A 15,781-nucleotide genomic window follows, 5' to 3' on the forward strand; every position below is an offset into this window, starting at 1 on the left:
AAGAACAGATTATCCACCACTGCTGCAAGGAAGTCTGAAACTGTCGGCAGCTGTAGTTACATGTTACTTGACAAAACTGTCTCAAGATAAGTTCTAAAGTGCTATGAGCAATACAACGATTTAGTTAAATTTTAAACCGAAACTTAAGTCATCTCTGACATTTCCATGAAGCTCTGTGTACAAAATAATGTTTCAGCCACTGTAAACCATTCTATAAAATCTGTTCAGTTATTCTAATTTTCTAACTCCATTTTTAACAATCCCAAGATTCATTCTAAGAGAAAGCCATTTTCAGCTTATTTCAGCCCTTTGCTTATCACTTTTATACGTCTAGTGAAAACCTCTGTTGCAGAAGTAGTTAGAACTTATATAACATCCTAAGCCTGGGGGAAAGAAAATAGAATTGCATCATCATCAGACTTCATATATAAAGAAGGTGTTTTCTCCAGTTCACAGTCAGCTCAGCCAGATGAGCTCTCTGCATCCCACATTTACCAGAACATATGCCAAGCATAAAACATGACTCTCTCCCTCTGATGAGCTTCATTTCAACCAGACCTCAAAATTCACACTGACATGCAGGCTTCCAATGCAGTAAATACACGGGCTAGTGACCATACCTTCAATTGGTCTATCAAGATCTGCAAGTAAGCATCAGCCTCGGTAAGTTTCTTGTCAAAATCATGAACGCTGGGAACAAATCCTGAATCCACACCCTAGATAATAAATAAATAAAAAGCAAATATATAATTAGAGTTTCAAGGAGGAAAAAAGACAACAAAAATATGGTTTTGCCTGCCAGCTGACTGGTAAAATGCTGCCTTGCCTCTCATCCTGCCACACAGCTGAACACATTCATCTTCTATTTGCAGCTAAATCAGTAACAGTAAGTTGCTACACATTTCCAGTGTGGGGGTATAATCACCACACACCAGAGTATTTCCATACTTATGATTGAACAAATCTTCTTAAATTACGCTAATTAAAGTTTCTTTGGAAAACAAAGGAGAATTCAAGTTTTTCTGAAGATTATCTTTGACTCCATATTCCTATATTTCAGTTAAGGAAGACAAACCCAGACCCAACTCGATGACTGCACTTTTCACAGTTCAGACATTATTGCTCAATCCACAGCTTCTTAGCAAAGAACTGAACTAATGAGTGCTCTCTTCTTAAATACCAACCCACCACTGAGCTGAAAAATTCAAAATTATTATTCCTGGCCAACCTAGTCCTTTACAGCTATAATGATTCACATCCTTGGCACTACACTTGATTTTTTACATTTTATTGCATGTGTGCCAAAGAGGACAGAGTTGCAGTGCCATGAGAATGATCACTTTTATATTTTCTTGCTTGCAAATTTGTTTCCATTAATAATGTAAGGCTCAATGCACACTTTGCATATAACAATCCCAACCTGTAAACTGATAAGCCATATACTTAAAGACCTGAACAAACTCCCACTAAGTTGCCACTTCTTTAATTACAGGAAAGAAAAGAACACTCTTGAAACTGATTCCTTCTGACTTCATGCATGTATGCTATGTAAACACATTTAAGGTTTATATAATATCTTTAACGTAAGTGGAACTGCAAAACATATTGGAGCACTCCCAGCTCAAAATCAGTTGTACAATGCCAGTTAAATATATAGGAGGGGAAAAAAAAAACAAGGAAGGATAAAGAGGCAAACATCAGTTACAAAAGAAACATAATCCCCATCATACCACAGCAGTGACAAGGCTTTCCTACTAGTCTAAATACTTTCACTTGTATTCACACTGATCTAAAATAAGACATCTTCACTTCAAACTCTTACCAAACCATCAACTGTGCTGTATTGACTGCTGAGAATCTCAAGAGTCTGAAAGTGTAAAGATCAGCCAGTGGGGAAAAAACCTTTTTGTATAAGGGAAGACAGGTGAAACACATTTGTAAAATTCCATATTAGCATAACATTTTCTTTTGACATTGTTTGTTCCATCCATACAGTTTCTCTTATTTTTATATGATAATGGGCCATCATATTAAGAGCCTTACTGATGGCTCTTTAGAGGTGTGAACACTTGCATGCAGTAGAGGAATTATTTGCTCTTACGCCTGTCAAACTGTATGCACAGCATCAGGCACACCCTAGAACATAAAGCTGTCTACTGCCTGGAGGAGATATTAGTCTTTCTTCATTTGCCAAATCTTAAACTGTGCCACAGACGCCCAGGTCCTGACAACAGTTCTACATGAAGAAATCTATCCATACAGATTAGTTTGTAAACCAGCATAAAAACCCCCATCATTCACTCTGTATGACACAATCCACACTGGACAAATTCAGAAATGGCATTTTGAAACAAGGAGGGAGAAGGAGAGAAAAAAGAACCATTTTAACTCTGCCAAGAAATTAAGACAAAACCCACCCAGTATAACAAGTTCTCAGAAAGAAACTAATAGCCAGAAGGGAGGGTCCTCTCAACCAAGAAACTTTTGACACTTACTCAAACTAGTCAAGTTCAAATGACACTGAAACTTTTCCCAAGTTACAAGAGATTGGACAAAAGGAAATGCCCCCAAGTTGCACCAGGGGAGGCTTAAATTGGATATTAGGAAAAAAATCTTTACTGAAAGCGTAGTGAAGCATTGGATCAGGCTGCCCAGGGAAGTGGTGGAGTCTCCATCCCTGCAGGTATTCAGAAAGTGTGTAGATGCGGCACTTCGGGACATGGTGGTGGTGGGCTGATGGTTGGACTAGCTGATCTTAGAGGTCTTTCCTAACCCTAAAGATTCCATGATTCTACAATTCTATATGAAATTAGTATTCCATGCCCTTGTTGAAAACAGAGTTATGTGCACAGCTAGCAGTCAACACCGTCATTTCAGCAAATGGTCAAGCATGCTCAGTTAAAAGATTCTGGAGGTCAGGTTTTACATATTAAAACTGCATAATCCATACAGGAAATTTCTGCTAAAGATACTATACACAGAAATACATTTAATGGTGCAAATTATCTCTATGCTGCATAAAAATACTGATTTTTAGTTCAGGCATCAGTCTACTATCCATCACTACTAATATGTAACAATCTGTTATTTTTAGTGGTGGCTTAGAGATAAAATGCCATTCTTCAATTACAGCCTCTTAGCACTTAAGGGAAAAGCTTATTACAACATTTACTGTTACAACTGAACAGACATCCACATCAAACAGGGTGATAATTGTGACCTAAACAATTCTATTAGAAAGTTAAAGCTTCAATCATACAAAGCTAAAGACACGAAACAAAGTATAGTGTCAAGCTGACTCGGCACAGAAGTTAAACACAAAAACTATTTTTAAAAGCACAGGCACTTAAGGCTGCAGCACTTCACTGGTCTGCTGTTGGGTTTATAACAGTTTAGATTAAATTTGATAACCTACTGAGCAAGTTTACTAGTCCGTGTTAGATAAGATTAGGTAAATAAATTTAAGTCCCCATGTAGCTTTAAATTTGAAAATCCAAAGACAATTGGTGTTAAAAATATCAAGATTAGCAATAGTACAGAAAAAAAATGAACAAATAGCAAACAAAAATAATTGGCATTTCAAACCCAGCAGTAATTTAGAAAGAACAGCTATACAAAGTATAGATTTGCATGACAGATCGTTATTTCTTCCTTCTCTGGTCACCCAAAGACAAACTAGTGGAAAAAAAGGAGACTGGTTCTCTTTCTTCCCCCTTCTTTCTTCCCCTGCCACGCAGGAAACGAGGGTTCAAAAGAAATGGACGAGCAGAGTCAATAGGACAACACTTAGCAGCTTGTTAAACACGTAAATTAGGAAACTGCACACCCGAACTAGTAATCAGATTCTTATGAAGAAATTTGTATGAAATGCTGCTCACTTATTCATAAACTGACAAAGGAGGTTGCCTGTAGATATTGTTGAACTTCTACCCTTGGAGGGCAGAGCCTAAAATTCAACTGACTTGACTCCACACAACCTGATCTATCACAAAAGTTGGTCTCACAATGAGAAAGGGCCTGGACCAGATGACTTCCAGAGGTCTCCTACAGTTATGCTATCTTCAAATTACAAAAAAGAATAGGAATCCAGGCTATTTTAGATCTTCAGAAATACACCGATTCCTTCCTATTGTCAATGCCACTCCAAAGTAATGCAACCTGTTTTTTTCATTATCTATCTCTATTAGTAAGTACACTTTATTTCCCTCTAATACATACTATTCCATGTTCACGTAGGTTTTAAGGAATTAACAGTTACATTACCAGATTAAATAGCTCCAGAAGCAAGTAATTTATGTAACTTGTAGTCTGCCCATCACCTCTCAAAACAATATTTGGTATCCAGCTTTTTACTACAAAGAAACCCATATTTCATAACAACTTTACAGCAAAGAGAAAAAGCTAACACAGCAGTCTTTCCCTCATCCATCCCTATGTCCTACAGCTTCTGGGGTATCCTCCTCAGGACATATCAAAAGCTGACCTGAAGATGAGTCTGTACAGGGCACAAACCACTCCTAATGTTTGTAGGTAGAAAGGAGAAAGTGGGGCCCACCAGTGCACTGACTGACCCACTCAGTGGTCTCCCAGGGCAATCTGCGTGATACCCACTAACCTGGAGTGATCAGATGGGACAGTTATCCTAGGAAAGGGTTTATACACCGGTCTGGCATCAAGTAAAGAAATCTCATCCTATGAATCCTGCAAAATTATTCCTTTCATACACACTCCTTTTATGAGAGGGAGTAAACAGGAGCATGACAACAAAACATAAATACATATTATGAGCCTTGTTTCCACTACAGCACTGCTAGCGCTAAGGGAGTTTATATGTTGTTTCCTTGTCCTTCAAATTAGAAGTCATGTATATCACTAATGCATTTGTATTCAAAACTTGTCCATGTTGAGAAGTAATTCCAGTCCAATTTAAACCAGTTCTTTCAAATTAGGATGAGATGAAGAGATTGCATCATCCTCAGGACCATACCAGAAAAATTCTAATGTATTTCCCAAATAAAAGGATTACAGTAATGGCCTCTGTGAAAAATGAACAATAATGAAGGCAAAGAAACAAAGAAAAAGATAGAGGCAACAGCCAGTACTTGACAAGAGCTGTCCTCATAGAATAGCTTTACTGGGGAAGGAAAAGAGAAAGCTGGATAGATCAGACTTTCTTATCTTTTAGAAGATACTTATGCTGTATACTTCATCTAATTAGGATTCCAAATTAAAAAAAAAAAAAAAATCTCGTGGAAGTTAGTTTAAAGAAGTGAATAAGAGTGTTTTCCCTCTACCTGCAACACCTCATCAGAAACATCTTCTGCCCCCAGCACATTTCATTTGGTGGAGTAGGGCATTGCCTGCAAGAACCACTAATAGAAAACTGAACAACAACAAATCGACCAGGAAGACACCACACACTGCCATCTTCTTGCCTTTTTATTTGTAGCAAAGACAATCATATCTTTTTCCTCTGCTAGATTTTTAAGCAACATTTAAAGCTCAGAACGTAGATGTCTCAAAATAAGTTTAAAACAAACGCATGAGTTCCTGAAGGCACATACGCCTTCCAAATAGTCACAGTTTTGCACTTCTTTAAAAACCAACCAACCAAACAAACAAAAAACCTATTTCTGCTTTGCAAAACACAAAATGCTTAGCAAAGACAGTGTAGCTAGAGATATTATCAGGTCTTCTAGGAAAACAGAATTTAAAAAAACACAAGCATCTACATACCCGTGTAAAATTCTGTCATTAAAGCATACATTACACTTCTGAACTCACACAAATACAAAGTATATCCTAGAGTCCCTTCATTTACCTGTGTAACTTATTCTGGGTGTAGACACATGCTACCTGCTTAGTCACTATCACAGTTACATTGTTTGCAAAATTCGGAAAAGGGAAGCAGGCCTGCTAACTCTGTGCCCTCCCAACAGCACTTGAAACAGATCCCATATTGCATGTATTCTTAACCTAAAAGAACCTGTTCTTGGATTTACACAAGTGTTCTTGAGTCATGCTAGAAGCAAAGCTGGAACGTCAGTGAGTAACAATATAAGATACTTAAAAGAAACATATAAGGAAGTTTTAACTTTTATTCTTGTTTGAAGCTTTAAAAAGTTCATCAAAAATCCTGGTTAAGGTGATACTAAGTGAACTGCTACTAGCAACACAGTTTCACTAGCTCTTTACACCAGCATAAGTGAAGGAGAAACAGATCAGTTCCCCTCTTACTTATTTTTGACCTTACTCTCCTCTTTCGAGTCTGCATAAACATTTACCTTGCCACATAATCAACCTGATGTCAAAAATAATCTGGGTAAAACTAAATCCAGAAAGGGAGGGCAGAAAGAAAAGCAGATTTAATTTGGGCCAACTCTGAATCTAGTTCCAAATTCAGCTACTCTTGCTGCACTGCCTCTTCCCTCTTGCTAGAAGAAGCGAGATGCAACTGCATCCGGCAGCAGTTCCAGCATGGTGTAACTCTTAATACTGAAGCAGCCATCCCAGATCCACTTTCTAAAATTAGATTTCTTACCCTACTATTTGTTACTTAGGAAGCAAACATCTTGTTTGAATCGTGGCGCTATCAAGCTACAGAGCAATTTATTTTCCTTAATTCCTTTCACTTTTAAGGTGGTGAGAAACAGTAATTTCATTCTCTGTTTCTACTGCAGTCTACTTGGAGGCTGAAATAGTTTTGGGCAGTACCTGAAGGGCTTTCCTAAATTTGGGTAGGGAATCCTTGGTAACCTGCAAGTACTTAAAGACTCTGTTACTATTGTCACTATCACTGTTGTATCTACTCTGACATCATGAGACACCTTATTTGTAGATTATGCAAGATTGGAGCTTTATGGCTTTATTTATTTTTTAAAATAAGTTGGTAGTTAGTTGTCTTTTTACACAATTCCCAACAGCCTCTTTAGTTGCTACTTTAAGACACTTAACAAGATGCTCTGGCAGCACTAGACGGCAGAAGAGAAAAGTACTTTTCAAGACATGGGATTTAAGGCAAGAATGGGTGTGAAAGCTTCAGCTAAGGGAGGAAGGGAAAGGGGGGGAAAAAGGCAAACAAAAAAAGTAAAGCTCATCCCTCCAGCTCAGGGTGAGTGTGACTCCTACAGACAGGATCCTAACACTAGCAGAACACATAAGATGTATTCAGACATCTTGAATGTTAAGATTTAGTCAGTTTTTTACAGAATTCCCTCAGAGCATGAGATGGGTGTAGTTACTGGTGTTTTTTAGGAAGATTCATATTTTAACAGTGGTCCTTGCGCTTTTCAGATTGAAGAAAGTTACTGTAATCCTAAATGACATGAATTATCTTCAAGGGGTTTCCACACAGGATTATTCCAGAGCCAAAAAGCAGATGTAGCACTACAGCGCACTTGACAGTCAAATGAGGAAAGCAAAACATTTACACTAAACAAGATGACTAGAAGCAGTTCCTGTCTGAATGGGATTGCTGGTTACCATAAGATGTTACTGAGGAATTAAAGAAAATTATAGACAACTTATCACCTTCCTACATCTGCCCAGATAAACAAGAAACCCTAAGCCGCAATACACCTTCACCCCATGCACACCCTTCCCCGTATCTCTGGTGGGTATGAGGCAACCGATGTGCTATCACTGCAAAGCCACTGACCTGAGTAATGCCACAAAATCACCACGGGAAGAGTAACGAGCAAAACACTGTTGGATTCAAAACGGTACTTCCAACACTATCGCATCATCTACTGTTCAAGGACTTTTCAATAGACAAAGCTAATGCTAGAATAACTATGCATATTTTTAGTAATGCCTTTAAAAACATACAAAAACACAGCAAGCAGAACAGACATCAGAGAAACTAGATTACAAGCTTATCTGAAAGGTTTCCTCCATACTCATCTTCCATTTGGATACAATGTTACTAATTGTCAGCTCTTGGGACAGCCAGGATCCCTTTACTCATTCCACATATTTATGACTCAGTTCTTCTACAGTTCCTTGACTGTTCCTGATTCTCATATGGTTAGGTTAGTTGCAGGCTTGAAAAACGTGTTTAATCACTAAATTTTTAAGTGTTTCAAGACCACCTCCATTATAAAGACTGAAGGATAACACAGGAGGACACTTAGGAAAATACAATTTATGCATTGGTTTTGTGTGACAAGGTTTTGGTAGCCAGGGCCTGCAGGGGTGGCTTCTCTGACAAGCTGCTAGAAGCTTCCTCCATGTCCAGCAGAGCCAATGCCAGCCAGCTCCAAGACAGACCCAGCACTGGCCAAGGCCAAGCCTATCAGCAACAGCAGTAGCACCTCTGAAATAACATATTTAAGAAGTAATGTGAAATAGCAGCAGATAAAGGAGTGAGAATATGTGAGAGAAACAACTCTGCAAGCACCAAGGTCAGTGAAGGAGGAGAGGGAGGAGGTGCTCCAGGCACTGAAGCACAGATTCCCCTGCAGCTCGTGCAGAAGACCACAGAGAGACAGGCCGTGCCCCTGCAGCCCATGGAGGTCGACAGCAGAGCAGATATCCACCTGCAGCCCGGGGAGGACACCACACTGAAGCAGATGGATCCTCGAAGGAGACTGTGACTCCACAGGAAGCCAACGCTGGAGCAAGCTCCTGGCAGGACCTGTGGCCCTTTTGAGAGAGAAGCCCGCACTGGAGTAGGTTTGCTGTAATGTGACCCCACAGAGACCCACACTGGAGCAGTCTGCTCCTGAAGGACTGCACCCTGTGGAGATAATCCGCGCTGGAGCAGTTCATGAAGAACTGCAGCCTATGAGAAGGACTCACGTTGGAGAAGTTTGTGGAGGACTGTCTCCTATGTGAAGGACTCCGCACTGCAGCAGGAAGAGAATGTGAGGAGTCATAGAATATAGAATCACTAGGTTGGAAAGGACCCACTGGATCATCGAGTCCAACCATGTCTCCCCATAAGGAGGAAGGATGGTTAATATGTGTGATGAACCCACTGCAATCCCCATTCCCTGATCCTCTGGGCCGCTGTGGGGGAGGAGATACAGAAAATAGGGAATGAAGCTGAACCCATAAGAAGGGTGGGGTGGAGGTGTTCTAAGATTTGGTTTTATTTTTCATAATCCTGCTCTGATTTGATTGGTAATAAATTATTTTTCTCCCCAAGCCAAATCTGTTTTGCCCATGACAGTAATTGGTGAATGACATCTCATTCAACAAGACTTGTGTTACATCTACTCTCCCCGATCCAGCTGAGGAAGTGGAGTCATAGAGCAGCTTTGGTGGGCACCTGGCATCCAGCCAGGGCCAAGTCATCACAATTAGGAAGACTAATCAGACTAGAGAGCACCCAGACACCACTTCACCTCTTTACCTCGCATTAATCTCCTATCCCTTCTGATTTGGTTCACACGACACACGAGCTATCTACGTTGCAGTACACTTTGTCACATCTAGCAGATGTGTGTTCGACACTGTGAAGAAAACTTAATCAAAGCCTGACTTCCCAAACCTGAACCCTCCCATACCAGAACAGGCAGACTGAAAGTAGTATGAAAATCTGGAAAGACGCAGAAAACATACATTTTGGAAAAAAACCAGATGCATAAGGGTTTTATATGACAGACAACCAAGTTTCTATTTGTGACAGAAACCAAGAACCTTAGAAATACCCTTACAGGGAATAATTTCTGCTACAGCACTCAAGCCACAGCCATTCCCATTCAGCCAACAATCCCTCCAAAGAACTCATTTGACTTTTCAGTCCGCGTAAAAAAGAAAGCAAAAGAACATCAAGTGCGCAAAGAGGCTTTTTGGTTTAAGTGTTAACAGAAACCAAGGGTGTTTGCGCACAAGAGGCTCCTGTGACCGGATGAAGCATCAGAGTACACGGGAACTCAGCGGTGCTCCGGTGAGGAGCCGAGCCCGTTCCCAGAGATCCCGACAGACCCCCAGGCTGCCTCCCCGGCCAAGACCACTCCTGAGGGGCTGCCGCGGGAAAGCGCGGGGTTGGGGGAGAAGGAAGATGCGCGCGAAAAGGGATTGGCGGGGGGACAGGGAGCTGCCCAGGGAGAGAGATGAGGGGGAACTGCCCCGAGAGAGAGATGGGGGGGGGGGAAGAAACTGCCCCGGGAGAGAGATGAGGGAGAACTGCCCCGGGAGAGAGATGAGGGGGGGGGAAGAAACTGCCCCGGGAGAGAGATGAGGGAGAACTGCCCCGGGAGAGAGATGGGGGGGGGGGGGGGGGAAGAAACTGCCCCGGGAGAGAGATTGGGGGGGGGGGGGGGGGGGGGGGAACTGCCGCGGGAGAGAGATGGGGGGCGGGAGAAACTGCCCCGGGAGAGAGACTGGGGGGGGGGAACTGCCGCGGGAGAGAGATGGGGGGCGGGAGAAACTGCCCCGGGAGAGAGACTGGGGGGGCTGCCCCAGGAAAAACAGGGGAGGTGGGATGCCCGGGGGGGAAGCTGCCCCGGGAAGCGTGGGGTGCCGCGGGGGGGGGAGGGGTGCGTGTGAACTGCCCCGGGAAGGGGCCCCCGGCAGCCCTACCACCTCCCCGTACTCACCCCAGCCATTCCTCCGCGCGGGACTGGCTGCCCGGCGGGCCCCGGCAGCACCGCCTCCGGCGGGGGGAGCGGCGGGGCGGGACGGAGGGGGCGGGCGAGGCCCCCCCAGCCGCGGCCCCGGCACTCGCATGGCGAACAAGGCGGGCGGCGATTGGCGGGCGGGGGTCGCGCCCCTCCCTCCGGCGGGCACCTGGGGGCCCGGACGGCTCCGCGGGCCGGTGAACCCGCGCCCCTGCACAGGAGCCGCGGCAGCTCCTCGGTCGGGGCCTCGGCAGCAGCTCCGCAGCGCCAGGAGCGGCAAAGGCCTCGGCAGCAAAGAGCTGCTCCGAGCGGGCGCTGAAGGAGGTTCTTGAGAAACCCTGGAGACCCCCCAGCTGTGGCCCACGAAGTGTTATGCTCAATACTGGACATATTTCAGATGGATGAGGAGATGTTTCTTAGTAATCAGTTCTAGATTTTTAATAGTTCCCTCAAACATCACTAGATAAACTACTGACTTAAGTTTTTTTTAATCTAAAAATGCCTTACCTATTTGAAAAGCTCCTGGAACGTGAGCAGGTTATGTAACAGGAAACGCTTCCATTAATAGCTGTAATCATAAAACCTTTGTCTGCCAATAAAACCACATCACGATTTCCAGAGAGCGTGGCAGTGCATGTTTTCATAAAACCACAGCATGTTCTGCTGTTTCATTTCTGTAGTCTTTAACTCCAAGCCATAAAAAGTCTTCCAGGTTAAGAAAACTGCAGACTCCTCTTACTTTGTTTCTGACCCTAAACAGGGCTGATTAAGTTAACTTACTCGCTTTCTCTCCCCAAGCTGAGGATGGGGAAAGAGCCATCCCTTGGGAGGCTGCTCAGCCCTCCTCAATTAGCATGTTGTCCTCTAGATAATTTGTTTCTTCACACTCACTGAAGAGCAGAGTTCTTCAGTCTGTGGTCAGCTACTGTGTCCAGATGGAGAGATTACTTCTAAAATATCCGTGACACGTTACCAAGGATACAAAGCTGATTGTCAAACTTGACTTTTTATCCAGCGATCTGCTCTCCACTAGAAAATTTGCAGTGGTCTTTAATAAGTCAAAAAAAAGGTTGAAAATCACTGTTTAGCAGGAAGTTAGGGTGAATTGTCTGAGATACCACAAGTGCCTAAAGTTGGGATAAATTCAGGCTTGTTCTAACTCTTAAGATTGGGCAAATGTCACCTAAATTGGTCTTTACAAGCTGCTTCTCTTTCTGTGATATTAGAGATCTTAATGTATCTTTCTTTACACAGTGTCCGTCATTAAGAGACCTAATTCTCTCTCACTGTACTCCAAAAGCATTCCAAATCTTTATTCAACACAAATAATGAATACCTATTTTAAGATTTTTACATTGTCATCAGACACCTTTGTGGTACAAACCAAGTATCAGAAAATCCCTTTCATGAAGGGTCTGGGTTTCTCTCCAGTATTAGCAAGTCTTACAGACGTGTCTGAGTCTAGATCATTGCCAGGAACTGATCTTAGATAACCAGAGCCAGGAATCGCCCTCAGTCCAAACATCTGTTTTCAGAAACAGAAAACTACCTATGTCTAGCTTGCACAGTGGATTCAAACATAAGCTATTTACCATTTTTGTCATCCAGAAAGAGGTTCCATGCTGCAATCTCATTTTAATTTCAAATTAGGTGGTGTACCAGCACACTACAGGCTCCCATATCTTTCTTTCTGATTGATCCAAAAAGGACTAACTCCCAGCTTAACAAAGACAACAAAAAAAAAAAAACAAAGAGGAAAACCAAAAGAGTACAACCATCAGTCTGGAACCATGAACTAAAAGTATGAGTTAATAAAAAGAAGTTATGAACTGACTTTTCGTGACAGCAAGACAAGAAAATAGTCACAGAAAGACTCAAATCTCATCTCGGGTACCCATAGTGATGTGATATCGTATCTGACTGCACAGGCCATAGAACAGCCAGATGTTACACAAGATATATTTGATATTAGAACTCACGCCGTTGTATTTCATTGCTTTGAAAAAAAAAGATAGTAAACAAAGTTAAAAGTGAAAGCAAAACTTGCCTGAAGCTGAAGGGTATGGCGGAGAATGGTGTCCTCTAAAGCATGAATCCACTTCTCTCTCTCATCTGCATCGCGAGCTGACAAAAATATTCAGAAGAGATTGTTAAATTATATGCAGCATACTGAAAGCCATAAGCAAAGTGATCTGATGTCCTCACAAAATATTGAAATTAAACCATACTACCGTGGTTAAGTCAGCAAGGATGTAATTCCACAGTTGTCTTAATATCCTGTTTACTTTTCTGTGGTTACAGCTCTGTAACATTACTGTGTTAATCTACTCTATGGCACTGGAGAGATGTTTTAAATAATCACGCACACAAAAACTTATATGCTTTGACATAAATTTTATTCTACTAATGACTCTGTACCATATATGTCAAATAAAATACCTTAAATATAAACATAATAAAGTTCTGCATTTGTGCTATTTTGTTGCTATTTGTGATCATCTGTGCTTTGGCTGTTTTTAGGGGCACATAAGAAGAGAGTTTGCACAGACATTCCTCACATAATTAAGTAATTTTTATTTTTTCTTAGTTGTGGGAAGCTGTTCAACCTGTAATAAATTATCCCATAATTCTACTTCGGTGTAGACACAGTAACTTTGAATACGTTAGCCTTTCAGATATGGATCCTTAAGACAGGACAAACACCAATGCTAACAGGTCACCAGCGTGAATAATGACGCACAAGGAATAAGCTGAAATATATAGCAAACATTTTTCAAACACAAGATAATCCTGCTTTAAAACTGAACAGAACCTGAATCGTACGTTGATGAAAACACACACAACAATAGTTTCATACTTCTGCAACAGACCACCACACAGTCTTAATTAAGAATCCAACTTGGGAAGTTGACGATTATGCTTTTCAGTTGCAGATGGTGATAGTTAATAAAGTGATATATTAAGTGATGATTAAAAGAGGCAGCGGATGGCTTTCAGGATTCGGGGGACAAGGAAGAAGAGCTGGAGAAGGAAGATGAACAGATCAAAACAGACTAAGGACTATCATTGCCTTTCTTCCTCCCCCAGGTTTTTTCCATGATATTGCTTTTCTTCCCCACCTTCCCAAGTACAGAATGGCATCTTTACCTTGCTAGTTTGAAAGAATTCCTTGCCCTGCTCCAAGCGTTTACAGAACACAGGAGCAGACTCCAGGTAAAGAAAGAAGAGAAAAATCCACAGGCATTAAATAGACTGTAAACAAACTGCCCCATATAAAGATTTAGAATAGTTATTGACAATTGTTTCTAGTTCCTTACTCAAGTGGAAGGTATTAAGAAGAAACAGGAAGCCTGCTAAAAGCAAGGAAAGCAGAAGTGAGCCAGCACCTATTATGAATCAGAGAACTAAGATTCCTATCTGACTTATTTGTTCTGGAGTTCAGAGGAAATAGCTGTAAGTTATTATATGAAATGTATTCTCCAGCCTCAAAATGCTTTGTTTTCAATGTTCCCTTTCTCACCCTTAGGTTTCCATTGCTTTTATTCTTCGGAATTCTACAGCTCAAACCCATACATAATCAAAACCACCATTGGTCTTCCTAGTATCTTAAATAAACCCTCCTTTAGGAAAATATTTATTACTTTTTCACACATCCATTCCTATAAAGAGTATTTCACTGGGCAGAAGAAGGAATGAAGGAGGGAGAACTGGAAATCCACAGAAGACTCTCTCATGCTCCTCTGTCTGCAGGAGAAGGAACCTGTAGATTGTTCTGAGACTTCTCAGATAAAATCTTGTCAATATCACAATAAACATACTGCATTGCTTACTGCAGTATTTACACTAATTATGTCAAACTAACAAAACCACCAGGAAAGAATTGACAATTTATGCATTTATGAGAAATATGTAAGAATGTCTCCTTAATACAGGAATTTGTGCTGAGTCTTACTGATGAGGTGGCTTCACAAAGCAGTGGGGCAAAACTTCCTTTATATGCAAAGTAAAAGCCTAGTTTGAAATCTAGCTATTTGTTTGTTTGTTTGTTTGTTTGTTTAATACATATTTTCCCAGATACTGCAAGGCAGTCCCTATTCATTGTTCTTTTAAAATAGAAAAGTGTGGTCAATTGCCATAGGTATTCTGGAATTGATACCATTAATGTGCGTAAATGCAAACTACACACAAGGGAAAGTGACTACTCAAAGCGCTCTCACATGCATAAAGGAAACCTGTAGGAAAATGTTATGGCAATTATATGTTACTTGGAACAGCAGGTATATAACTGTCCTCCAGGAACTGCTGCAAGTATTAAAAAGCTGGATTTTGCAATCTGTAGTACTCTCAAAAAGCTCATTAGGAAGAACTTCTAACTTACAGGGGCTCCTCCTACCAGTTCTCTGCATTTTAACTGAAAAGCTGAAGTAGGTGCTGAGGACAAGTTTATAACACGGCAAAACTAGACAGGATGAAGGAACAGAAACCCTATGAACTCTGCCCAGAAGACTGCATTAAGCCAAATATGTTTTGCAATGTGCAAATTATAATTTTTCTTTTCACATTATGTATACCTGTGCACGCGTGCACACACACACACACCACACACACACACACACACTGCTCTTTTTTCACAGCACAGCTTACACTTTAACACTAATTTCAATTACCAAATTTGCCAATTAGAATCAGGTATATTCTCCCCCGACAGCAATTTTAATGCTTATTAGCTTCTTTGGTTCTGCCTAACAGGAACAGACCCCTTTTCCTAGTCCTGACAGACACACTAACCTAGCATATGCTTCTTGCACCAGTCACCACTGAACATGAAACAGATAAAAATACCTGTGTCATTAATCTACCAGTACTTCAAGTGCACCGATACTTCAAAAGTGTGTTCAAAGTGGCAGTGGTTAACATATTTCCATGTGCGCAAGGTTTCTTGGGTTTGCTTTCTGTTTTTCTGTGTTTTTTTTTTTAATCAATCATCTCCCAGTCCCAAAGAACATCTTAATGGGGAACTGGGGTACAAGCCACTGAGAAGCAAGTAACTCACTCAGGCAATAAAAAATTGTGGGCAAAAAACTTGAACACAGGATTTATTTGAAGTGAAAAAGGAACAATTCAAACTGCACACCAGTGAATTAATCCTTGTATTGCAACAGAGTTCTTATGACCTTCCACACTGCCAACAAAAAGAAGTCACTGTGTTAGTTAAA

General features: G+C 41.3%; 1 protein-coding gene across 4 annotated transcripts in view; it reads right to left on the minus strand.

Moving 5' to 3' along the window:
* Nucleotides 1–15,781, minus strand: part of OSBPL9 (oxysterol binding protein like 9) — a 64,875-nt gene that overhangs the window by 26,315 nt on the left and 22,779 nt on the right. For 2 of the 4 annotated variants that reach the window (XM_054072373.1, XM_054072372.1), the window contains exons 4-5: nt 12,613–12,689; nt 621–716 (exon numbers count right to left, since the gene is read on the minus strand). In XM_054072373.1, the coding sequence (XP_053928348.1) occupies nt 621–716; nt 12,613–12,689 (173 nt within the window). Of the gene's footprint in view, nt 1–620; nt 717–10,544; nt 10,596–12,612; nt 12,690–15,781 lie in introns of those variants that run through there. The other 2 variants (XM_054072371.1, XM_054072370.1) reach the window with 1 other exon arrangement.

This window comes from Cuculus canorus, chromosome 8 (genome assembly GCF_017976375.1).
Source record: "Cuculus canorus isolate bCucCan1 chromosome 8, bCucCan1.pri, whole genome shotgun sequence".
Lineage (NCBI taxonomy): Eukaryota > Metazoa > Chordata > Aves > Cuculiformes > Cuculidae > Cuculus > Cuculus canorus.